Source organism: Phaenicophaeus curvirostris, chromosome 2 (assembly GCF_032191515.1).
Source record: "Phaenicophaeus curvirostris isolate KB17595 chromosome 2, BPBGC_Pcur_1.0, whole genome shotgun sequence".
NCBI classification, from domain to species: Eukaryota; Metazoa; Chordata; class Aves; order Cuculiformes; family Cuculidae; genus Phaenicophaeus; species Phaenicophaeus curvirostris.
This window is the reverse complement of record NC_091393.1, coordinates 103787153-103814611: the sequence shown is the minus strand read 5'-3', so window position 1 is coordinate 103814611 and position 27459 is coordinate 103787153. Positions and strand designations below refer to the sequence as shown.

Below are 27459 nucleotides of genomic sequence, written 5' to 3'. Positions count from 1 at the left end.
TTAATTGACCATGTACAACAAACCAAACATAAGCAGTAATTATGGAATTACAGGGTCACATTTTAATTCCTGAATTTTACAGTTCAGCATTAATATCACCACATGTATACAAATGGTGTAAAACAAGTACAGTGGTATTTTTAATACAAAATAAACTTCTGTTTTATGGAAAAAACTATACTTCATATCTACACAGACAGCCCATCTTTTTCCAAACAATAGCTAAAATTAAAATTAACTACAAAAAATCTCCAAAACAGAGAAACTGCTTCAGTTTAAACTATTCCAGGAGAAATGGACCCATAAACACATATTACAAGAGTGATCGATGCGGTGGATTGCAGCTGGTCTCGCATTTGAATATCTTCTGACACATCAATTGTCGTTGGGAAATCACCTCTCGCTTCGTCATGATCTCAGATCACGTATGGGCAAACTAACATTAAAATATTTACAGTTCACTTGCAGCTCTTGAAAATAAAACCTGGACTGTTTGCCTCTGTCACCTTGCTACCAACTCGCCTATTTTTGTTGCGGTTCGCTCACCGACTACATGGAATGTGCCTTTTTGTTTTAAAAAGCAGCTTTCACGTTACACCAGCTGCAGGTGATGCTGCTCGATTCTACCTCAAAGACCGCTGCTCTGTCAGTAACGATTCCATCTTGGTCCAAAGCAACTTTGGTGTAAAAATGCTGCTAAATTCATGGCCACAAAAAAAACTGTTAGTGTTTCTTGTTACCGCCTCAGTTACGCAATTGGAACTCGCCAAGAGGACAAGGGCTCGCTGCTCCGAGCAGAGGCAGCTCGTCTAACAACATGGAAAGCGATTCCGATGCGGTGTCTTCCACAAGGTGAAGCCAACAGCTATTGGCGTGTGTGCTGTGTAAAACACCACTTTGACACAAGTGGCTCCTGGAGATACTTTGGAAGCAATCATTCCTTGGCATAGATATTACTAAAAACAAGCAAAACCATCCATTTTGGATCCAGCTTCCATTTTCTCCTCTTGAAAAATACAAAGTAAAACTTGTTTTTAACTGTTCTGAACAACTCAACATGCACAATAACTGCAGCGCCCCTCCCGCCAACGATGAGAAATGCGATTTCATTCGTAAGAAATGGTCCCAAAATCTGGATTGTTCTAATGCAAACGGAGTTAGTTTTCCCTTAAATTTTTTCTTTAAAAGAGGCATCGCTAAAAGAACACAACTGACAGCACCATTACAAAATTAAGATTACTGGGTTGAAACTTTTTTTTTCCTAGTTCTGTTAAACACTGGGGAAACCCTGCAATATTTTTAAAAAAAGTGTTTACCTTCCCTTTCCCTCCCCCTGCCCTCCCGACACCTGAGACATTCCTTGCCGAGAAGCCATCATCCAGGTTCTGTGAATGCTAACCCACTTTTTAATTTTTAATGTTTTTGACAGCCTGAATGGCTCCTTATTTACTAGAAAGACATTAAGTTCCTTGGGAGCTTTGTGTTTACAGAACTAACCCTTTCTAGCCGATACACTGAGTTTCTTTTGCTACCCCTTGCATTATCTTATATACTCGTGGGAGAAAGCTTTCTGAATCAGATTCTTTTTAGCTCTTAAAACAGTTGCAGCATTTGAAACCCCATAATAAAAGTTTTTTATTCCAAAGTTTTGGTTTCATTTATGAACCCAGACGAGGTCTTTTCCGTGGAGATGTCTCCTCCTCTTCGTCATCATCTTCATCATCAGGATAATCCACTAGGCCCACTAGACTTCCCTGCCAATTTAAAAAAAAAAAAAAAGGAAAAAGAAAAAAGAAAATCTCACTTTGAAAAAAATATGCAGGAATGGGCAATTTCAGTACACGACCCCCAGCCAACCTGTCTGGGACACGCAAGCCTGCAGAAGGTTTCTTGGTGATGGCCTTTTACATTCAAAGACCCATTTGTCTTCACAATATTTTTTAACCTCAAAGTTAAAAAAGCACTGGAAGTTCCTCACTCCTCTGGATCTGGCCTCAAAATTATACAGGAATCTCTTTTTAAGCTCCCGACTGAACAGACACAAAATCTAACGTGTACACTGCACATCCACGCTGCGGCAAGACTTAGGTGCGTGCAGTAAAATTTCTGCCGCACTTTTCCGCAGCCTCTCCAAAGCTCGCAGGCTGGGATTAAAATAACGCACGACTGCATAAGACATAGCGAAGCTATCACTGAACTGTATTTCTTCTGCTTAAAACCAAAAAATTCCCTGACGGGGGCGCTGCTAACATGATTCAGGAAAACCAATCTCATATGTGTATCACACGCAGAGAGGCAACTGGACAGTTAAAACGCTGAGGAGTGGGAATATTAAGAGAAGAGGTGAAGTTCAGCTGTGCCCACCAGGTTAGCAATAGACTCCAGTCCCACCTAAAACTCCCTTAAACCTTCCCCCAAAACTAATCTGGGTTTAACTACACAGGGCTTTGAATTATTCATATGTAAACAGGATGCCCTGCCTAGAGACTAACGCTAAGGGCAACACATCACAAACAGTTTGGTCCCGTTACACTGCTCTGCTGCCCTAAGCGAAGACAGAAGCTTTTGTACAGGTTCTCCCACCTTCGTGGCTGTCACCGCGGTGGTCAGGGTTGTGTTCTTCGAAGAGGAGCCGTTGGAGCTTGCTGGTGACGTCTGAGCTGCCACAGATTTACTGTTTGCACTGTTTGCGCTGTTGGCCGCGCTGGCTGAGTGGGAAAAAGTGAATTTGAATCCCCCAGCTGAAGTCCTTTTTGGAAGATTCTCTTTGTCTTCACTCTCCTTAGCTGAGGGACAAACATTTCCACACTTAAGTATCAGCTGTACACTAAGAAGCACCATCCCCATCACAGCAGAACCACAGGGCAAAACCCACCCAGTTTTTATTTTTCAACTCAGTTAACAGCTCACTGACTGACCGCATCCAAAGCACGCCGGCATCTCAGCCGAGAACGGCACAGATGCTTTGGACGTGGGGACAGCACTCAATGAGCAACACAAGTACACATAAAGTTTTATTTTTAAATGTCATCTAAACTAGATGCACACTTGGAGCAATTTAGTTAATTATTTTAATCCTAAACTAGATTCCCACAACGTGTTAGGAATTCATTACTTAATTGCAGAGAATACTCTTTCTCCTGTTTATGATAAGAGAGCACAAGCAGCTGTTTGTTTACGTGATATCCCACACAGCTGCCAGAGAGCACTGCCAGTGCTGACAAGCTGAAAATGAGTAAATACCTTTTTTAGTTTCCATAAATTTTTCATAACTATCTGGAAAATCATCCTCCTGTTTTGACTTCTCAACTGGAGGTACAACAGCTTCACCTTCTTCCTCTTCATCTTCATTGAACCACATTTCTTCATCCTCCTCTAAAGCTCTTGCATCTCTGCGAAATCTATTGCTACGCAATATAGATGGAACACTGTAAGAGACACACGACAAGTGATTCAAGCTTTGCCGGCTGTTTCAGACTCGGCCAGAATCAGAAACAGCTCCTGGTGCTTTACAGTGAATATGGAGTGTGTGAGAAGGTAGCTCTGCTCTATCCCCAGCCCTACTGTCAATATAAGCTTCACCAAATCCCCAGCTGACAGTACGGCAAACTGAATCCCAATTCTGAGCAAAAGAGGAAGATCTTGCTCTTCATAAACTGAGATTTTTCCAAATGTGATATTTAACATACTGACAAATAGGAACGATACTATAGTAGGCCACAAGGAAAGTCAGGTAAGGTTTTATTCTGACTGAAAAAGTCTTCATCACAAATGAAAAAAAAAACAAACCCAATCCCAAGTTCCTGCTTTTTCTGTCCTCCAGGAAAGAAAAAAACAGCCTACAGTAAGAAAAGACTAGATATGGCATTCAATAAGTCTCTGAATACATAAACCAGGTCATACCTGTTCAGTTTCTGGTTTTGTCGGTCTTTTTCTTGCTCATATTTTGTCTTCAATCCTTTGAATGTCTGAACATATTCAATAGATTCAAGTGCATTATAAAAGTTTTCAACTATATGTGCAATAAGGGACTTAATATCTTCCTGCGTAAGAACAAAACAGTATTACAGTCTCAAATATTAACATGCAGAAGTTCAGAAACCTTTAGTTTTAGAAGTAACTGATTCATTGTCCAGAGTCAAAACATACTGTAAAGAACAAATGTGAAGTAATCAGATTTTTCTTAAATAAGAAAGTTGAAATGTAGAAAAAATTATTAAATTTCCCATAAAATGGACATTATACACAGCACTGTCCCAATTCTATTTGTGATAGCTTGATTAAGCCACGATTCTTGCTACCTAGGATTAAGCCTTCTTGAGAAGAACAGGAGTTCAGCTGCGCCCTGCTCTCCTCACAAGTTTTAGTTCTCTGTAGTCCTCAATAACTACAGTGGTGCACATGGGCTAAGGCAGCTTCTGGTCAGTCACCCTCTAGCAAGTCTCACCGTTACCAGGTAAATCTTAACTTTCATGCTATGCTGGTAAAAGTCATCTTTTCTTGCTGGAAAAGACAGCAGTTATGATATCCTACAACTAAAAACTGCCCTTCGTCTTCGCAGACTGCAAAGATTCCCTGAGAAGACTCCCACACAGAGGTTTTCACAGTGAGCAGCTCAGGAGGTCCTTGTTTTCTACCCCTGCAATAAAACAAACTGAGTGCTTCTGCTTGTCCTGTCTGTCCTGTCCACACACGCACTGCTCCCCCGAATGCTATTGGTGGAAAAGCTGCTGACTCAAAGGTGACACCATCTAAGAAAGATGTGCGTAGGATTTTAAAGGACAATGACAATTCAAATTTATAGTCTAATTGGTCTCATTTCGAGCCAATAATACCCAGATTTAAGCACATATAACAAAACTTACTCAATTCCTCACCTCAAAGTTTAGTTTAGAAGCACTATGAATCACTGAACAGAATTTCATCTACAGAACACTATCTTTTAGCATGGACTCACCCATAAATAGGGCCTACGTGTACTCTCAGATGGGACCATGAGGTAAAACTGCATAAAGTAGCTTATTGGCTCCTTTCTGTTTGGATACTTATCTATGGGATAGATACTTAAGTACAGAAATGTCTGTCCCTCAGCTAAGCAGAATGAAGACAAAGAGAATCTTCCAAATTTCATAGGAAGGATTTGCATTTTTATTTCTACCCAAGATGTCACACATGCGTAAGACCCGAAGAACCTGCTCAACTTACCACTCTGATGAATTCAAACAGCTCAATCACAGCAGAATTGAGCAGATTGTACCTAGTTCCGTTATCCAACAGAGCATTTATAACTGGTTCAAACAGGTTTCCCTTGGTGATATAACGGTTATAAAATTCATCTTTCAGGCCAATTATCCTCCTCATAAAGCGAAGAGCACCTATATCAAGAAATAAATGCAACAGTTTAATAACTACATGACAATGTTCCAGCTCTCTTGGAAAGAACTGAAACAAACTTATGTTGCTGAGAGGAAGATGCACCCCAATCCAAGAGCATTAAAACACCTTCTGAATGTTCAGAAGAAACATTTAATGGACAGATAACCTTTTGTTCATTCTTTGACTTTCTTGTGTATTTGAAAGTGTTCAGAGTCCATTAGTTTATTTGTGTAACACAGCAGCAATAAACTTTAGCATAAGTGAAATTAAATTATCATCTCATTCCTGGGTTCACTTTCTAGAACCAGCCCCTATTCTTTAAAGGCCACGGTTCACAACATTTCATTCACTCTCCACAGTGCGAGATTTAGGATGTTATTAAGAAATGACAGTATTTCCATTTAAGCGAGATAAGAACACTGATCACACATGATCCTTACTGTGATAAAGACTTTTAAGGAACACTGTGGGCTTCAAAAGGTACAATTCTCCTCCCACTACAAACTGCATTGGTCTACATGAACAGGACATCTTTTTTCAAAACTACTAAACAGCTACTCAGTAATAAATAGGAAATTAACACGAATTCTCAATTTTAGTGTTTTCTTGTACTAGTACCCATTCCACACGGTATGTCCAAAGCCTCTGAGGAAATCACAACAGCTCCATACTCACACAAAGCCAGAAATGTGTGTTTTGAATTCATCAAGACCAGTACTCTTCTTAGTAAATCTTTGTTCATAATGTAATTCTTGATGTGATATGTGTGGTGTTCCACACAAAAAGTAAGCAGCTCCAAAATTAAGGCAAGTAGTTGTGCCGTTTGATAATTATCTATGAGAAAAAAAGAATGCCCAAGTTATACTAAAAGTACCATCACGCCCCAAACCATCACGAAGCTCAGTTGTTATTACAGTTCCTGTCATCTATTTAGCAGCACACTGGATTGCTCTAGGAAGTGGGATATTGGGTAACAACAAAACACATGAATTTGGTGGGGTTGTTTTTTCAGTCACAAAAATCACCCTGAAGAAGCAGTGGGACTTCTTCCAGGATCAGCGAGTTACTGGTGACAGTAATCCAGCTTAGCGGATGTAGTTACGCGAAAGCCACTCAGATCTGTATTCATGTGGACCAAATCAGCAGTGTCTTTTCATAATGCTCAAAAAAGAAGCCCATGCAGATAAAAATCCAAACTGTAAAAGCTCAGCTATGTCTCTTTAGTACATGTTCTGTTAACAGCCATTTAAACCTTCAATTGCAAGGTTAACTAGGAAAATAAAAGTAAAGCCCAGTAACTCATAAGCACAGGAAAAGGTTCCTTCAACTTCCTGCCATCTCAAACGAAGCAAAGCACCTACATCTATTTCAATAAAAAAGTATTTAAAAACTGAAGTATGGACATATCAGACTTTTTTTTTAATAATAAACCATACACAGCATATGAGACAAGACTCAAAACTCAACGTCTATTAAAACTTACCAGGACAAATTGTATTACTTTTAGTTGACCCAACTACTGCATCTGATGAAAAGAAAATAAAAACAGAAGTCAGAAAAAGGTTTTATACATTTCAAAAGATGGGGATAAATAATCAATTCTACCAGCTTTTCAAGCTTTTAATCATACCAAAAGTTTCTGTAAGCTATGGGGTAATAAACGTACAGCAAGAATGCGTGCTACATAAAACGTCTACATTCAATTTACATTATAAAGTTTCAGATTTAACTAGATGAAAATACATTATCTAATACTTAGGCATATTATTCCTCCCTAGACTACAAGAAAGTGCCTATCTGAACTTTCCAAATAATATTATAAAATAAGTACTACAGATATTCTACAAGTTTTATTTTCATATAAAGTGCATAGAACATTTTTTTTTTGAAGTAACACTTTATATGAGAAGACAAGATGGATGAAAGAAATGTTGCTACCAAAGACATGCTGGCTTGACTTAATCTCTTGAAAGAGCACGCAGAAAAAGTCTGATTCAAGAGGCTGTGATAATGTTAAATTTCTCCTTATAAAGCACTAGAGGCAGACTAGTGAGTGTTGCTCACTTGTGACAAACAGATTTCTGATTCTTTTACTATGACCAAGAAAAATAAAAGAAGAAATGATATTATGGTGTTTCTAGTTGTATTTCTTTGAAGAGCTTTCTCTCAGCACTTCTGTACTACAGCCCAGCGACAACCGGTCTTCGGATTTAATCACCTGAGTGCATCTGATTCCTGGAATCACGTAACCACTGAGGGATGTCACTGTATTTTTCTAAACTGTTTTCCAGAAGTCCTTGTGAACTAAAGACACCCTCTGCTTTACAGCAAATGTTCTCTAAAATTATGCTAGTAAGACTAGTATACAGTTAGAGGACACATCAGGAAGACACATACTGTACAAAGCACAGCATGCAGACCATTATAATTCAAAGCTGCAACAAAGGGCTGTCAAAACTTCTGCCCACAGAATCCGTCACTGGGGGAACAAGAGTTTTCAGCAAGCATACTCCCAATTGCATCACAGGCTTTTTGCTGTTACAAGGACTGTAAGTGACTTGGCAACATCACAAAACTTAAACAGGGAAAAAAAGAAGTAGCAACATTACCTTTTTCACATTTATCCTCTGATGTGTTAGCCAGAAGTGGAGCAGTAAGAACGTGCATACAATGGTTGTAGAAGAAATTGAGAAATTCACTTTTCTCAGTTTTCTAAAACAAACATAACTTTATTAAATACACGAGCTTGTATACCTCACTTTAAATAAAAATGAGCAGCAACACAAAAGACAGCCTACAAATAATTCTACCATCTCCGTCAGGTCCACCTGTACCTTTTTAGTTGGTCCTGCAACACTATCTTCTCTCAAATGAGGTATATTTATTTATTTATTGTGGGAAAAGATCTGAGACACATCAAACCAACCTATCACCAAAAAATCCACCGTGGATGCAAATAGGCTATTTCACTGAAGCACAGCACTGCTTATTTTAACAAACACTTGCACAACAGCACATACACATGCCCGTTATTATCAAAAGTTAATAGAAATTTTAGCTTATTATTTTAGCTTGTTTAAATTCAGTACCAGACCATACACAACACTGTCAAAAAAGAATAAAAATAACAGCAATAAAGATCAGGCTTCTAATTTTGCTGAGACAGTAAAGTATCTTTACCCCTTTGTATTTTCTTACATTAGCTGTGGCCAACATATTCTCTGGATCTATCAGAGTACGCAAAAGCCCCATTAACTGAACAGCTCCCCCAAGTTCAGGATCAGTATCACAGATCATCTGCTCAATGACCACATTGATGAGGAGGATGTCCTGCAAAACACCAGAACAAACAAACCACAACAAAATCAGACACAATTTCAGTAGTGGAATCATTTCCCCAGTTTTTGTATTAGGCTTCTTTTTATTTTATTTCTTTTTTTTTTTAATTTAAGTGAAACAGCAAAATTGAGAGTTGCATTTAGACACTAAAGTTCTGTTAGGCACGGACCTCCTCATCTAAAATTGTTGTTAGGCAGACCTACAATCTTGTTACAGTAAACACGTGGAAAACAAACATGCTCAGAAATTTTTGTACCTTAACTGCACTTTTTCCTACATTTCTAGTATTTATGTTTCTGAGCTAACTGTATCCCAAATTCTGGCGAGGTTTGTTTTGCTGGTTTATTTTCTGTCTGCTCTAAAACTAGTATATTTAACAAACTTAAAAACACTTTCACTTACATCATCACTCTGCTGGGCCTCTTGCATCACAAATTCTCGGACCATGGATGGACTAAATTCTACTAGATAAGAAAATATATCTGTAGCAGCAGATCTAACTTGCAGATCATCCATTCCCTATAAAAAAAAAGAAATCAATTTATTAGAGTAAATCAAGTTTGGTGTTTATTAACAAGTAAAGCTGCAAAGACTAAGCTGTTAGAAGTTTTCAGAACATTTTATTACAAAACTTAGAGACACACAGTAATACAGTTACAGAAAAAAAAAGGCAGCAAAATCTTTTCCCCACTATTTCCCTCTCTTAAAAAAAAGGCAAGATTTCTGTGAATTGATAGCTCTAATTTAGGCAGGAAACATCTACACTGTACTACTAGAATATCTAAGACACTACTATCCTGTGTCTGTTACCCACAGGTTATTGATTTTGTACAAAAGGACCAACTGTATCAGTCAATTAGAACTAATGTTTCTGTACTCATTTACAGGTAACAAGAATTAATCATTTTCCCAAAGGTTTTCGCTGATAACTGTAAAATTCCTAAGCCTAAAATAGTAACGTAACAGGAAACATTTGGACTGACCAAGCCCTGGAAAAGAATAATAAGATTAAGGTTCATCTAATCACTGAACATTTTATGTTTCATAACAGTCAATGTCCTTTGGTAATTTCACAGGTTGTTACTTTAGAATATAAAACCCTTTCACTTTATAGTTTCTGAGCAAGAGGAGCACTGGCAGATGAAAAGCGATGACCAGGCAGCAACTGCTGCTTCAACCGAAGGAGTGAAAATCGTGTTTTCACATCGCTGATTAAAATAGATTAATCTGCTTTATACCTCTGAAAAGACAGGATTAGGTGATCTTTTGGATAGCAACAAGCTAACAGTTCAAGATTATCTAAAAATACTTCTTTGGCACTGTTCCTAAAACAACAACAGAGAAAAAAAACCAAGCTGCCACATGAAACAAAGTATCTCAATTTTTACGCTACATTGCCACAAGAGTGCCTTTAGGACAGACTTCTCTGTCAGGCAAAGTAAACTATTAATAGTGATGAAGTTAGGCTGCTTCAGAAAACACTGGACATCCTTGGATTGTAAACGCTATAATAAACTTTAGTGTTCAGCAGAGCAAGGCTATCCAATCAAACTTGGACAAAGGTGCTTAGCAGATCTCAAAAACTGGTTAAATGGCTGTTTAATTTTATTAAAATCAGCTTTAAGTTTTCACTTACCATTACAATTTCAAGAGCTGGAAGAATTCCCAACTTTGCCAAGGTTTTGAAAAACGCATCTCTATTCTGAGGTTGTAACGTCTGAGAAAATGCACAGAATTCCTTGAAAAAGTTAACCTATCATACAAAAAAAAAAAATAATATAAGGTGTATGTGATTCAGAAAATGCTCCATAAGCAGGAAACTTAAAATTGTTATTAGAGTTCATGTACTGATATTAACAAAGGAAAGTAAAAACAATAAAAACGAAACAGGTTGACATTTACCTCAGAAAGAAATACAGTCCCCCTTGTAACTATTTTATCACACCTAGCATATGAAGGGTTTATACTCCTGTCTGGTGTGCCTTTTGTTTGAAAGAACAAAGATCCTGCTCTTGCTGAAAGCAAGATTTTAACAAAGCAATTTAAGCTGATAAACATATTCAAAGATAAATAACGTTCCTAACATATATTAAGGGGCTACTGGTAATTCTGAGTCATAGGACTTAAAAGATCTTTTTGAATGAGTAAAAAAAAGCAGTGTGTATATGCCAAATATGAGTGATACTCTACGTTGAAGAGTACCTGGAAGAAAATATACCTTTAAGTCTAGGATATCAGCTTAGTGCTAGTACTTTCTCAACAATAAATAATTATTTAGAACAAATAAATCTGAGCTTACCTTGCAAGAAATATTTTTCTACTGGGTACATAAACAAAGACTGAGCTACACTGGAAATGCCTCTAGAGTTAGGGAAATACCGTAACAACTGTAGAACTAGCAGAATAGTTTCATTATATCTACTCTATCTTTGTCGTCTAAACTACCCAAAGAACTGCCAAGACCACTGACTTACCAGTTCACATCGTTTGTCATCATCTGTAGCTTCATCTGTTAATTGTGCAAAAACTTCAGACAAAAATTTCTCATCTTCCTGCATAACACATAAGAAGAAGATGACTTACACAATGCTTCTTAAAAGTTAGAACATCGACTTTAGTGGATCCCACACTGTAGAAAGTCAAACAATTTAAGCTAACTATGATGCTTAATTACAAACAAAACCTCACGCATTAGTAGATTTGGTAGATAAGGTTGGCGGGTTTCTTTTCTCTCCTTTTTTCTTCATACGGTCACAATTTTATCACCAAAAAGGGAGAGGCAAGAGTACACATTCAGGAGGATCATTTCCAGTGTACTGTTTCAGTACTCATTCTGTGCAGCAGCAGCAGGTCCAGGAGAATAGAACTACACATTACACTGAGGACAGGTAATGATCACTAAACCTGCCTTCTTAACAACCAATCTCTGAAGAATGTGCTATCTCCTTTCCTTCTCTGTGGTCTACAGCCCTGCCCTACTCCACGCACTCACTGTATGATTTGCCACACACCTCCATGAATCGAAATTCCAGAAAACAAGCCTTTTTTCAGGCTCCCTCTCTGCACCTTGTGTGTAGCCTTCCAGAGAGGCAGCCTAAACATTTCTACAGTAGAAACTGTCAATCAAGGTGCAATTTTTACCATGCTGCATCCACAGTAACATCACGCACGTATCAGTTACCCGATCTGGGATCTGCAGCGTTGCACATATTTTGTCAGGCCACCTGGGCACAGGCAATTCAATTATCACATTATGAGTTTGACGCAGCCATGCACCTTACTCTAAATAAAACAAGCTCCACACTTGCAGAAGTTCAGCTTTCATAGTCTGGAAAACTTTTTTGAGTACTATTTACTTTTCACATTCAGATCCTTTACTACCAAGAGACGTTTATTTTTAATTATATATAGGACAACGTTTCACTTCTACTAAGCATTTCAGTTACACCATCACTTAAAACTCCATAGGTACAAGACAACCAGGGTGAACATCATCATCTTTCAACCGTTTGGGCACTTCCAGTCCTCTCTGTGCATTCATTTCTCTGCACTCCTTCACACAGAAAATAGCGTTGGCATTTGCTCAAATCAAATGCCTCTGTTACCTTTTAAACACAATAAAAATCTTAAAGCAAACAGTAACACAATGCTATAGCATTAGAAAGTCATGTATCGCTGTACCGATTCAGCATTATATACTTTACTTATGCATTGAACAAACATGAATGGAATAGCAGCTTTCCAATATATATACACAAACATTATATTACATAACGCAGAGGGTGCTTACTTCTCTATTTTTCTGTGTGTTGTTGCTAAAATCTGTATGCCTTATTAAGACACAGAATTTGTACAGTAACAGGAATGCCAGCCAAAGACACACGTCATTTTTTTTCCTGATAATTTGAAGCTGTGGGGAAAGTACTTTACAAACAAATGATACCTGGATCAACACCAGACAGAGTGCTACATACACTGACTTGGTAGTATATTCTAAGCACTGCCGGCTTTAACAGCTTAATTAAGCCTGTTAAAAAAAATAACTGTACCACAATCAACAACAGATAGGACAGAAAATCACCACTACAGAGCAGTTGGCAACAGAAAGATCTTTTGCTTGTATAAGGCTCTTGCACAGTATAGTCCTGATGTCCTAAAGCATGGGATGGATCTAGGTTTGTTTTCCATGCTCATTCCGTTTCCCATGTGGTTGCCCTTCCTCTATAGCAGCACTGAGATCTACCGCTTCATGGCATGCAGAAAGGAGCTTTACTGCCGTAGCAAACACAATCTGCTACTCCTATAAACTGCATTCTCCTAGGGAGCTTTGCCAGTGTATTTAGGGTAACGACTTCTAATGTGTTCACTGAACCCAAAGGAGCTTTAGAGTTCTTGTGCCACAATAAAAAGCTGATTTACACCAGGGAGCTACAAAACCAGTTTTGAACCGGAGTCCATACTACCATGTAGTCTTCCTCAAGCTTGTATCACTATCATCTCTTCCAGGTGTGCGTTTTTTCTTAGTTTGTAAGGCAGCTAAAATGATGTATGGCATCAACATTATTTGTAAATCAAGACACACGGTCTTCAAAACAGACAGGCAAACCTATACATGCCATGAACTCTCTCCACTATAGCAAAGATGGCAGTGAGTGAGAGTAGCAAAGAACTGTCAGAGGATTTCAGAATGTTCTTCGAAGAAAAATAACAGGAAATAAGTTTTCTGCTGAGGCACTATCAAACATGTGGTAGAGTAAAACTTATATGAAAAATTAAGAAGTTTAGAGTTAAAAAACCTCTAAATGGAAGCAGGACTGTGGCCTCAGGAGAATTACACTGGTTTTATTTTTAATTTTAGAAAAATAATATACGTAAAATAATAAAAAGGGAAAGATCGATTACATCCTGAAGGTTTTCAAGGCCAGGCTAGATGAGGCTATGAACAACCTGATCCAGTGGGAGGTGTCCCTGCCCATGGCAGAAGGGGTTGGAACTGTATGGGCTTTAAGGTCCTTTCCAACCCAAACCAATCTATGATTCCATTAATACAAACTCATTAATTTTGCAAGTGGGATTTACTTTTTAGTTTCTTTCTGCTATTCAACAAAAGCATAAAGAAGCCCAAAAGCTTATTCATGCAATTCTGTAGTTTTGATTTTTTTCCCCCCAGTTTCCTATTGCATTCTTTGAAATATTCCTTATGGCAATGTTACTTCTCCAGTGCTCCTTCTCCTTCCACAATTTTACTGCTCTCTTCTCCTTGACCCATCTTCCTGTTTCACAGAGACTACTCACACTCAAAACTAAGCCGGCAGGTTTGTGATGCTGTGTTCTACACAAATATACCATTTTTCTAATGGCACAGATGAAAAACACAATAAAACCACTCTGGTGCCCATTAGTTCACACAACAAAATATGACCTGAAAATACCCTAAATGTCATGAAGTTCACACACAGCTCTTTCTCAAGGCTCCTTTCATGGTCCAGCTTGGTTGTTGCACCCAACTACTTTTAAGCCTACTTCTGACTACAAAGTATTCAGTAAGGTTTTTGACACAGTATCATGTTGGTTATTTATTATTAGTTTTGGATATCAGTATAAAGAAAAGAAAAATTGATGACTTCATCCTACATGAACATCTGAAATTAGTACCATAACATTATAGTAGTGTAACAGGAATGAACATGTTTTTTGAACCAGAGATTCAGAATTTGTTATAAAAGATGTCACAAATGTCCTTGATACATAACATAAAAATTTGCTTGTTCCCTAAATATCTGTACAAAACCAGCTCAAAACGCGTATGTTGCTTGTGGATCAAGAAGAATCTTTAACTGCGTACAAACCATTAAATAAATATTAATATATGTAACTGAGCTTTACCATTTTTTAAATAAAAGGCATCAGAAATACAGGGAAGCATTCAAAACATTATGCAAATGAAAGCATGTATGATTAACTTACACAGTGTTAAAGAGCTGTAATCACTTTTGAAACTACAGCTACAGATATCTATACATAATCCACCTGTACCATATTAAAAACCACTTACCTGCAACATACTGACAATCTCAACTTTGTTGAAGAAAATAAAGGAAGTGAGGGTAGAAAGAAAATTCTCTTCAAAAACAGATGGTGTCGGCAAGATGATGTCCTGAATATACTGTACCCTGTAAGTCTGGTGGATTTTTTGCCTGAGTTCAGAGTCTGTTATAGGAATAACCTCCTTAAATTTTGCTGTTTTGGTCAAGAACTCCCTGTGCCGTTTTGGCTGAGCCAAAGAAGGATCATACTCAAGGCATCCGACAACATCCATAATACACTCATCAGAAAACATCACCTCAAACAGAGTTGCTTTGTTGAGGAACAAAATTCCTCTGATAATTTCATACAAATGATGTAAGCCTTCGGTGTTCTCTAAATTCTCGCAGACTTGGAAAAGCTGTAATAGTTTTTTAATGTAGCCTTCATTCTCCAAGGCCAGCGCCAGCTTTTCTCTACGGATGGGTGAGGAGAGAACAGAGGTAACTAGGTCAGCAATCTCTTCAAGTTTGTTGAGTTCACAAGTAGGAAGGTCAATCAAAGGACTAGTTTCAGGCATTTCTTCTATGTGTTCCTCTTCTGACTCAATGAGGTCCTGCGTGACTTCCACTGATGGATCCTTACCTTGGACCTAGTAAGAAAGCGCGCACAATTACTGTCTCATCCCTAAATGTACATAAAAATAATCAAGTCAATAAATGAAGTAACACGTGCATAAGCACTTTTACACCTCCTGTTGACTGGAAAAAAGGTCTAGCTATGCAGAGGAGTAAGTTTGCTGCCTCTGATTTCTACAGTCACTACTGTTATCCTCAGGAGTACATTTGTCAAAAAATAAAACCAAATCAAACACTAATAGCACCTGTGCTGTCAAGAAGCCTGAAGCACCTGTAACACAGAGTCAATAAGACTTAAGTCTTGATGAAAAAATACTACTGAGATTTCATAGCTCATACAGCAGCGCCAACTCTTTGTCCTTCACAAAGCTCCTTAAGCATGACAATAGTAATTTCTCAGTTACATCTTGTTGAAACAAGCCAGCTTCCTAAGGCCGCCTGAGAGGACAATTAAAAGGTGGTACTCTGGCGTTCTCCTTTTTAATAAAAACAAAACAACACTTCCCCACTAAAATGCCTGGCACCTGAGTTTCACCATTATAGTGATTTTTCAGAAGTGTGAAATTCAATTATGAAAACAACTAGTGTTCTGTTTAGTGGCAACCTAAGCTCTTACATAGGAAAGCCACAGAAAGTGACAACTAATATGTCCTTATTTTACATGTAGATTTAAAAATTACAGCACTAATACATGAAGTCACAGAAGACACTGAAACATCTGGAAGAAACAGAATATATATTTAAAGTGAACTGTACCTGGCAGATTTTTTCCCAAATTTCATCACAGCCAGCTTTTTCTTGAAAACTTAGTGCTAAATCATAGTTTTCTGCTTCTGACCAAACAATGAGGGTGTCCTGTTTAAGGAAAAAAAACAAAAAAATAATTGTTTCTGAAACAGGTCTATGCTATATATGAAGTTGTATTTTGTTAAGTCATATGTCTAAAGAAGAAATAATTTTAAAGTCACGCTTGCCTGAAAAGGACAAAAGGCACTAAAATAGTAAAACACCTATTCCTGCCATAATGGACCTCACCTTTCTTCACCTTGCTTTTTTGCCATTTTGTGACTACTACTTCAGCTGTTACATACTTAAATATACTTTTTTTCATTTCCCCAACACTTATAATGGCATTTTTCTGTAACATACTTTTGAGCCAATAGTCTTGAAAAGGTAATGTACACATTGTAGCAGATTAAGAAAAACTGTACTATAACAACATAAGTCTTTTCATATTTAGTAAAGTAGAAACAAACCCCCAAGATTACAGGTTTTTTTCCTCAGAAAGGCTTTAACGCAGACTTAGTAATGCAAGAGTTAATGCCTAATGTTAAAAGAGTCTTTCTGAATGAAAAGTCATACAGCCTGAATAATGTAGAACTCTGCAGTTATTACTAAAGTTGCAAACACCTTGCCAATAGGTATTTTCATTTGAGTGAGACTTTTTTCTCAGTTACTAATGTCTCTATCAACTAAATCTGTGCATTTGCACCGTGTATCTGAAAGAGTCGCTGGAATTTCTGAATAAAATAAAAAGGGGGGCTTATGAGGTTTTATTAGGATTCTTGTTGATGTACTGTAAGGAATGTAAGGTGGTGCATGACAGTCAAACACACAGATCAGCATCCTACAGGAAATTCATCTTCCATGTTAAAATATTCAAACTGAACTGTGCTTTGCTAACTCTGCAGTACATCTGATGAGCTCTAGCAAAACAATCCGACATTTCATCAAGTTTGTTGACTTCTGGAACTGTTACCACAATGGTTTTGGGTTTTCTTTTTGGTTGTTTTTCTTCTTGTTGCTGTTGTTTTTTTTTAAAGAGCAGAAAGCCCTTACGTAATGGTCAATACGGTAATCTACTTCCCACATTTACCAAGGTCAGTATTCACTGCACAACTTATCAAGGCTTCTAAATGTTTACCTTATACACACTTTTATTGTGAACAAAATATTTTAAGCAATATCTTTAGCCTTAGCAACCAAACCCCAACAAACACCTGACTGGCTCACAGATACCAAACACACTTCAGGAAGCCTCAGGAGCACCCAGAAACAGATGTTGCCATTGCCCCTTCACATCTTCATCCCAAAAGTACTTCTTTGTTCCCTCTGTGTACCGAATGACAAGGAATAATGAAGCTGATTACTATCTATAAGGTGTTCACTATGCTAAAATGCCAATTCATGACATGGTATCATACACCACCTATCTGGTCACCGTCCTTCATGCATCCACCAAAGACAGAGGGACAAAAACATAATTAATGCCAAGTGATCATTGCTATCTTTGAACCTACTGTCAGCCAGCATTCCTTAACCGTTTTTGATCAAAACCAGGTTAGTTTAGATGGTTTAAACAGGCCTCTATTAATGCAGTTATCTGGGCTTACACAGGCCAGGGAGCACATTTCCACTGACAGATGTGACGGGACTAATGTTTGGGACAGGACTGCTGACAAGCAACTGACACAGGACAGCAGGTAAACTCTTCCATCAGCACAGCTATCTGAGACACAGCACAGCTATCAAGAAACACAACTTAGCAGCTGCTGCAACTATCACTCTCAAACATGAGTAAAAATCGGCATCGCTGATACAGAACTAATTCTTCAGTACATTTCTACCTCCATCTTAATCTCTCAATACTCATATGCAGTTGTATGTCTTGGGAGTTTTCTCTTTGCCTATTTTTTTTTACCTTTTTTTTTAAAAAAAAAGAGTTTAGCATAACATCTTTCTCTTACTGCCACATTGTTGACAAATGCCTAATACATCAGCTTCTTTATCCCAAAACATAATCATGGGCCATGTTAAAAACAACTGCATTCACGCAAGCTCAAATTCTTCCCTGCGCACCCCACCTCTCGTTTTTACATATTCCTTTAAAGAAACCAAGTTTCATGGTTCTGGAAATAACTGAGATAACTGCACTATAGTTTTAATGCTGTTCAAGACAGTTGTCTGTTTACACTACAATGTCCTATATTACACTTGCACTTCTGTCCTACAGTCACAAATATTAATAGGTAGTGTCCCTGCTTTTGGGCTCCTATTCACGGGCGCAAATGGTACAGCTTCAGATAGCTGACACTGGTTTTGTTACAGCTGTCCACCCCCATCTCTGGCTCATGGACAGCTGAATCTCTGTGTTTACAGTGTGTTGCCTTAGTGTGAGCAGTTGAACTGGGCTTCAAGGAAAAAAATCAGTCAGTGTCAACAGTGGGCACTGGAGAGTCTGATCAGCTCCTTGTTCTGGTTCTATTTTAGATTAATAAAAAAAAAATAATTCTTAAGTACAATTTTTTGACTGTCACAGAACTCAAAATCCAAAACGTTTACCGTGAAATGTTCTGTGGAATTACTGATGCCTTCTCACTCAAAATCAATACTTCCAGGTATGCAGAGGTGCCTCAATGGACAAAGAAGGACACATTACATAAAGAAGTCCTACTCATAGCCCAGAGAGATTCAAGTAAGAGACATAATGCAGTAACTTAAATGAATGCACACATCCATAGAGACTGCATCGAGAAATTCTGTGAGAATTCTTGAGCTACCAAACGGGACCCGTTGGCAATGTGTGCTGCCCACACACAGCTGGAGTTATCCAAGTTTCACTAAAAATACTTCTGAAAGACTGAAAGATTGTTTCCTCAGAAAATAATTGTCCAATATCAACACAAGATCTACTACTTTGGCAGACACTGCATGTATGACCTCAGACAACCTACAAAGAAACAGACAGACATTTCCCAGGCCTAGCAGCTGCTAGACTACCACTCCTACCTGCTTGGATGAGCAACCACAGCCAGCAACAGCAGTGTTCCTTAGTTCCCTCAAACACAATATAAGACAAACAAAAGAGATTAAATCAGAACAGTAATTTAAACTAAGAGAGCACTTCAAACTTCTTCAGTGCTGGTACTGGTTTGTGCGATGTCTACCACTCCACCTCTCCTTGTTCCTGCACCAGCCCCTCACCTTCCTCCTACATGAGCGCTAGTGTGCTGTGCAGTGAACCAGATGGGGGAACACATGCCGATAAAAATCTATCCAGCAAGAAGAGGTATTTAACTGAGTCTGTTCCTATAGCTAACCCGTCACGCAGCAACATGAACACTCATGCTGGCATGAAAGAGGAGCAAAGCAGTCCCTTGGCAACCGCTCAGGCTGGCTTTAACAGCACCCTTGGAAATGTGTTAAATCCTGGTCTCAAGTAATTCCAACTTTGCCTTAAGCAATGCTCTGTTGTCACATAAGCGATGGCAACTGTGCCAAAGACAGTATTTGTACACATTCTTCTTCTCAGATCCGAATGGGTAGGAGTGCACCTACAGGAGAGTTAATGTCAGAAGGCAGTGTTTACGGTAAGGATTTTCATAGCAGTTCAAAGTCTTCCAGCCACGCAGCTGAAAATTACTGCCCTCGTACCTGAGCTGGAGGAACAAAGCACACAAATGGATCCATCTGATTTCTCACTGAAGATACGCTCTTCTGCCAGTTTTGCCAGAGAACAGTAACCTCAAGCAGAGGGTGGAATAACAAATGGGTGTGGTAACAACCTTCTAAACTGCTCCTGCTTGAGCCTCCAGAATGCATCCGACCCTGCCCTTTGGCCAATACGGGGTGTCCAGTGCAGGTATGTAACTCTCAAAGCCTGTGCTCCAAAATCCAGGGGGATCTAAAGCTCTTTAGGCTCCCATGTTCTTTGCATACGTAGAAGGTGAGCTTCTTCTATGTTGCATGCTGAGCAGCCTGGCATCTATGTGCAATTCAAGTCCTTTTTCTTGTGAGAAAAGGTCATGATTATCGTCTGCCTTGACAGAATTTCACTCTGCATGGAAGCTAGTGATCACAAACACGACTTGAAAAGGCAGATAACAGGCCTGTCCTGTTTACTGTTAGCAGTTATAGGACTACTTAGCACCATGTAATATTGGCAATCACAGGCCGATGCACAACTAAAAATTGTTCCATTTTTTCACAGAAAGTTGCTATGCAAATCGCAATTTAAGAGATAACTATCAAGTAAGTCCATTCCAGAAATATACATGAAGATGGCTGTGTAGGCAGGGCATTCCCTTCCATTAAGCTGCACTGTTTCACGGCTTTCCTGAAAACTAAGGTGATCAACAGCTTAGTGAAAACCTGTAACTGAACTGTGGCAAGTTGAAGTGCTCTCCTCCATGCTGCTGTTCACCTATCAGCATCTGCCCTAGAGAGATCAGTAGAGTCTCCGAGTCCTCAGGCTATACCTAATGAGTGAAAAGTGGAAACCACACAAAACAGTCTGCTGAAAAGCCAGGCCCAAGACTCTGACTCACTCCTAAGCTGAAGTCAGCCAACCTGTGCTCAAAGACTAAAGTCTCTTTTCTCAAATTCTCATAACACAATGTGTGGGAAAAAAAAATCAAAGTAAACAAAATCCTTAAAGGTTTATCTCTTCAAGATTTAGGAAGAACAAAATTACTCTTTTCTAGCACTGCAACACTTATACTTCTCTCATTATTAGGAAGAGCAGTATAGAACACTGAACAAAAGAAACAGAGAACCTACTGCACAACAAAGGATCAGACAGAAAAATACTCCCAATAATAACCACAAGAACAATGTAGGCAAACACCAAAAATTAATGCAGAAAAGGGAAAATGCAATAAAACCAAACGAGATTCTAATTCTTTTAATGGATTAAACAAAAAAGACCTATTAACATAGCTCTCAATGGTTTTACTTCTTTGTTTTGCAGAAGGCTTACCCCCAGGAATGGCAACTGTGCAAGAAAGTCTCATCATAGCTGCTCACTTAGGATAGCAGAAGTTTTCAAGGCTTAAAACAAAAACTAAGCAGCAACAATGAAAGAAGTCCCACAAAGACAAATTCCTCTGTGTTATTTCCAGAAAAAGAGCTCAAGAAGTAAATGCAGCTCTTTAAAGAGCCAGCCAACGTTTCGCCCTCCTAATTTGGCCATTATTTCATACAGCCTAGGATGAGAGACAAAAGTTACACATACATGTTTCTAACTATTTTTCCTGCAATGAGTTCAATATTCATCCAAATTGCACATATTCTCCTCAAAGCTCTAAGTCCAAAAGTTTTTTTTTAAGAGACTAACATTTAAATTTCTGGAATGCTAAGTATTATAGCACCTACAGGTTTTTAAATAATTTTTCACCTCTATGGAAAACACCGTCAACAAGTGCGTGTCATGCGCTTTGCTTTTCTTCTGAATGGCACCATTAGTTTCGGCATAAAACAATTCCTTAGCATCATTAATCAGAAAAAAAATAAAGCCTGGCAGTAATACTTGCCTGCTGTTTTTGATATGCAGTATTTGGGTTTATCTTCGATTCTAACAGCAGCGAACCTGAAAGAGTTATTAAGAGATACTTACTGAGTTTAAAAAAATAAACATCTCCATGCATCTTACAGCCACTGCCTATGTGCCAACCAACATACAATTTAATCTGTATCTTGTGGGAAGTCCAGGAGAACCATTGTGTTTCACAGAACAGTTTGGGTTGGAAAGGACCTTAAAGATCCTCCAGTTCCAACCCCCCTGTCATGGGCAGGGACACCTTCCCCTGGCCTTGCTCATAGCCTCATCCCACCTGGCCTTAAACACCTCAGGGATGGGGCAGCCATGACTTGTCTGAGCAATCATGTTTAAACATAATTTCCAAAAATAAGCCAAATAAGACAAAATTAAACACAAATAATCATATTAAAATATATTCTTCTTATGTAATTTAGACCAAAATTCACTGTAGCACTGTTTTTCAACCTGAAAACCAGTGTCACAACCAGCTTGTTTAGCCAGCCTACACAAATCTGCACTAGGTAACACGCTGCCCAGCATAAAAATGTTTTTAACCACTGAAGCCACGTGGGCAATTTACTTTTATTTCCTTCAAATGTCCTTCAGAAGTGAATCATCCAGATACTATAAACCCAGAAACTTTATCTTGTGTATGCAAGTAGTGTATGTATCCTGGCAACAGCTCCAGTCGTTTATACCAGCCTTAGGTGGTTTATTTAGTACATTAGCACCTGTTGGCTAACAAAGTGGACAACATGTACCCTCCCCCTTCCAAAAGAGATCCCTGAGGTGACTTTAAAGTGCAATAAAACATGAAGAACTCTGCACAACTCAATACAATCAGCGAATTTCTAGTGGAAAAAACCCAACCAAACCATCAATTTTGTATGGTAGCACAAAGCGGAAGAGAAAAGCACTTCGAAAGCAAACAAAATTTTCTGAAATTGAAAAAGATGTCGTCAAATATAACTTCAGTGCTATTCAGTCAGAGCAGATACAGCTGGCTGGGGAAAACTGGAAAGGAGGGAAGGCTAGGGTAAACACTGCTGTGGCTTGGCATGGGGAAGAACCTTGGAACAGATCTACAAGGAAAAAAAGGGGGGAGAAACCCCAGTGACCTGGGGTCTTCCTTGAGGAACATAAGAAGGTTATGGAACTGTTGGAATGGCTCCAGAGAAGAACTATAGAGGTGATCAGAGAAACGGAGCACCTCTGCTACAAGGGCAGGTGGAGAGAGTTGGGGTTGTTCAATCTGAAGAACAGAGGGCTCCAGGGAGACCTTACAGCAGCCTTCAAGTACGTAAAGGAGGCTACAAAAAAGACAAGAAGAGACTTTTTACAAGGGCATGGAATGACAGGATGAGGGGAAATGGCTTTGAATTGGAGAGAGAAGATTTAGATTAGACACTAGCAAGAAATTCTTCACCATGAGAGCGGTGAGGCCCTGGCACGGGTTGCCCAGGGAAGTCGTGGCTGCCCCATCCTGGAGGTGTTCAAGGCCAGGTTGGGTGAGGAGGCCTCGGGCAGCCTGATCCAGGGGGGGTGGGAGGGGGTGGGCTCCGAGACCCCTCCCGCTCCGAGCCATTCCCCGGCTCGGGGAACGCGGGGCCCGGCCCGAAGGCGGCGGGGGGAGGCCCGGGCGGCCCCGGCCGCGCTCTCACCGTCCGACTCGGCGCGCACCAGCAGCGACATCCCCTTGAGCCGCTCCACGTAGGTGGAGGAGACGTGCCCGGTGCCCCTGTCGTCCCATTGCCGATCCTCGTTGAGGGTGTAGACCTTCACCCGCCGCCGGGTGTCCGACATGGTGCGGGCCCGGGCCCGCTCCGCCTCCGCGGGCGGCGATGGGGCGGGAAGCGGAGGCCGCCGGGCCGGCTCAGGGACTCCGCGGGGCCTCGAACGCGCCGCTTCCCATGGTTTCTCCGGCGGCGAGAGAGAGAGCGGCGCCGCCCCGCGCTCGGGCCCTGCCCGGCCGCCGCCTCGCAGCTACCGCCGCGCCGCCGCCATCTTGCGCCCGGCTCGCGCCGCCTTTCTCTTCCTCCCCGCCCGGCCCGGCCACGGGCTCCCCGCGCAGGGGCTACGGCGGCCGGCAGGGACCGCCCCGCCGCCGAGGGGACGGCGGCACCGGGGCGGGGCCGCGCGCCAGCACCGCCCTCACACACGTGGCAGCGCCCGGAGAACCCGGGAAGAGGGGCCAGGGACGGCTGGGGGAGCCGGGCTGCGAGGGGCTCTGCGTCTCTCCTCGGACACCGCTCGTGGAGGGCTGCGTCCCGACCTGCAGTCCGCAGCGTGAGAAGGATGGGGAGCTGTGGGAGTGGGGCTAGAGGAGGGCTGCGAGAATGGTCAGAGGGCCGGAGCAGCTCCCGTGCGAGGACAGGCTGAGAGAGCTGGGGTTGTGCAGCCTGGAGAAGAGAAGGCTCAGAGGAGACCTTATAGCGACCTTCCAGTACCTGAAGAGGCTACAGAAAAGGTGGGGAGGGGCCGTTCACAAAGGCTTGTAGCGACAGGACTAGGAGCAACGGCCATAAACTGGAGAGGGGCAGATTTAGACTGTACGTGAGGAAGAATTTCTTCACTAGGAGGGTGGTGAGGCACTGGCACAGGTTGCCCAGGGAAGGTGTGGCTGCCCCATCCTTGGCTGTGTTCAAGGCCAGGTTGGATGGGGCTTTGAGCAGCCTGATCCAGTGGGAGGTGTCCCTGCCCGTGGCAGGGGGGCTGGAACTGGAGGATCTTTAAAAGGTCCCTTCCGACCCAAACTATTCTACGATTTGATGACTCACAGCGATCACCAAGTGCAACTCCTCTCCCTGCACAGGACAACCCCAACATTCACACCATGTGTCTGAGGGCATCGTCCAAATGTGTCTTTAATATTGTCAGGCAAGGCATTGTGACTGCTTCCCTGGGGAGCTGTTCCAGTGCTCCACCACCCTCTGAGCGAAAAGCCTTTTCATGGAATCATAGAATAACCAGGTTGGAAAAGACCCACTGGATCATCGAGTCCAACCATTCCTATCAAACACTAAACCATGTCCCTCAGCACCTCGTCCACGTTTCCTCATGTCCAACCTAAACCTCCCCTGACACATTCCTGCCATTCCCTCAGGTCCTGTCATTGGTCACCAGAGAAATCAGTACTTGCTCCTCCTTCCCTTCTGAGGAAGCTGTAGACTGCAATGAGGTCTCCCCGAGGTGTCCTCCAGGCTGAACAGACCAAGTGACTTCAGATGCTCCTCATAAGACTTCCAATCTAGATCCTTTACTGACTTTGTATCCCAACTCTGGACGCTCCAGTAGCTTGATATACTTTATATTTTTAAGTCTATCCCAAGAGCTGGTAAGCAGCACGGACAGAGCATTCCCATTTGCACACCTGGTGGGGAGGGGCCACACTTCTCAGCCACATAATGCCTACAATTGAGGTGAACAATTTCACCCCTTCCAGGGAACTTAAAATAGTGTATATATATTTATATTTTTAAGTCTATCCTAAAAGCTGGTACCTGCAAAGACCAAGCGTCCCCAATCGCACGCCTGGAAAGGCCGCAGCCATGACACAAACTGATGGGTAGGATCCACACCCACACCAATACCATGACCTGTAGCAGACACAGGGCCTAGAGCTGAAGATTTAGATAAAAAAAGCTTTACCTCACAACACAAAAACAGCAGCCAGGTTATTCCATCACAACTCCTTTAGCCACTAACCCTTCATCACCACAGGGCATGCAGTAACTGCTACACAGTAATGTGCATTTTGTTGCACATTCCGAAGCTTTGCACAGAAAGCTCAAAAGCTAAACTGAAGTTGAGGTTTCACACAACAGCTTCTCAATGAGAGAAACAGTTCTTACAAATGCTGCAATTTAAGACAGGCCACTTGCCAGGCATTGTGAAGCCTGTAAATCTTAAGTTTTCCATACCAAAAACCAGCTACGCATTTTCTCTGCACTAAGAACAGTAAAAAATAATGTTTCAGTGTTTGCATGGGGGTAGGGGAAAAGGACATAAACGTCCAAGTCATCAAGCCATGTGATACAGCAGGGACATCTGGTGATGATGGGAAGCTTGGAAGTGTCTCAGAATAAAATCTTTCAGGCTAGGGAGGACAAGCGCTCCCCAGGCCAGGGTGTGTCTCATTCTCAGACAAAGAGAGACTTTCCTAGCTCTTGCCTAATGGGAAAAGCCGTTACACCTGTACTGCTCTTAAACTTACAGGACTGGCATTTCTCTGGTGTAAATTCAATCTTGTTCCACATGAAGGGAAAGAAAAAGTTTTCTACAGAATATGGCACTTAAGTAACCACGTGCAGTCTTTCCATACATTACAAATGCATTTTCCAGGCATCTTTGGAAAATTTGCATCTACGTAACACTTAAGTCTCAGCTTCTGCTGTGACATTCATTGTTACAGGGCTCCTGAGATTTACCCCATTCCACATAAAGTATAGTGACAGCTACTGATCATTGCTTCATGCTCTTTTCAATCAGTTGAACAGCTGAAGTATTTTACATTCCTTAAGAGGCAGCCTCACACATATCTGAGGACTGGTCAAGACTGCTTATTTAACATCTGCAAAAGAATCCACCTCTAAGAAAGGTTAGAAGCACCCTTAATGGGTTTTAGGGAACTAGGGTTCAATCCCAATCAAGCCCTTATGCTGATTTTTAACAGGGGCCATTGAAGGCATACAAGTTTTCTTTCCAAGATACACCTCTGAGAGCTATCATATACACTCATCTTTAGCTGTGTACAGTATAGGAGCATACTTAAAAAAGTATGTGCAACATATCGTTATGGATAAGTAAGTCAGTAATTGTACAAAAGGCCATATTACATTTGTGTTTTCACCAGCTGTGGTTTGAGAGTCACATTAGGCAGTTTACAGTTGGGTTCCATGCAAGGCTTCCCCACTGCATGTTGGTGGCCTCTTCTGCATTACATGGCCTGATGCCTTCTGTTTTACACATTGGGCACATTTCTGCCGCAGTGAAAGCTCCACAAAAAGAAAACAAATGAAAAGAACCACAAAACTCACTGGGAGCAGCATATTGCTGCTTCAGGATGTTTGCCACTTACAAACTCTCTTCTCCTCTCTGCAAGACTTCTGTGCATGCTCTTTAGCTCTTCAAACCAAGTGCATAAATCTAAAAATGACCTCTCCCACTCAAGACTATATGCAGTACTTCTCCAGATAAGCAGAACAGCAAGAAACAACAGCAGAATATTCTGGAACAAATTCTTATCATGGCAAACAGCTACAGAAGCAGGAGACACATGAGCCAGAACGGGCATGAAAACCTGTTTCTCTGCTTAAGCTGCAAAATAAATCTGTAATCTCTCCAGGCATGAAATAAATGACCTCTGTGGAAAAATGCCACTCCAGACACACTCAGATTGCATTTTGTCAGACACAGGGCTCCTTTTTGTGCAGAATGGCGCCCAGGACTCCACAGCCTGGGGTACTACAAACTGTGGCACTATCTTGTTATCTATACCAATAAAATGCAACTGAATCTGGAGGGGCTTGGCTTTAAAAAGATATGCAAGACTTGCCCCAACAGCTCTCACACATTTGCTTTAAAACCAGGGTAAATACAAGACCAGGAAAGCAATACATCTGCAACTCTGCATTGTAAGATTCAGAGAAAGCAAAGCAGCACTTTTTCATTACGGTGTTGTACCTGCCATCTCTCACCACAATCACAGAGTTACAAGATAGAGCTCTTAGAGTTCTCCATTCTTCATCAAAAAAGATTTCTGTT

General features: G+C 40.7%; 1 protein-coding gene across 3 annotated transcripts; it reads right to left on the bottom strand.

Annotated features, from left to right (window-relative positions):
- Positions 1 to 1171: 1171 nt before the first annotated feature.
- PPP4R3B (protein phosphatase 4 regulatory subunit 3B) lies at positions 1172 to 23778 on the bottom strand. 3 transcript variants are annotated; one of them, XM_069850223.1, is made up of 16 exons: positions 23358 to 23778; positions 21689 to 21744; positions 16134 to 16232; positions 14771 to 15391; positions 11190 to 11267; positions 10352 to 10468; positions 9118 to 9234; positions 8575 to 8706; positions 7986 to 8088; positions 6860 to 6901; positions 6052 to 6210; positions 5206 to 5375; positions 3904 to 4043; positions 3244 to 3428; positions 2584 to 2708; positions 1172 to 1754 (listed from the first exon to the last, which is right to left on the bottom strand). In XM_069850223.1, the coding sequence occupies exons 1-16, from the start codon at positions 23497 to 23499 to the stop codon at positions 1659 to 1661; spliced, it is 2382 nt and encodes a 793-aa protein (XP_069706324.1). In that variant the 5' UTR covers positions 23500 to 23778; the 3' UTR covers positions 1172 to 1658. The 3 variants fall into 3 exon arrangements, with proteins under 3 accessions (XP_069706324.1, XP_069706323.1, XP_069706322.1); XM_069850222.1 differs by having other exon boundaries at positions 2584 to 2786; positions 3244 to 3407; positions 23358 to 23777; XM_069850221.1 differs by having other exon boundaries at positions 2584 to 2786; positions 23358 to 23774.
- Between the last annotated feature and the right edge of the window lie 3681 nt (positions 23779 to 27459).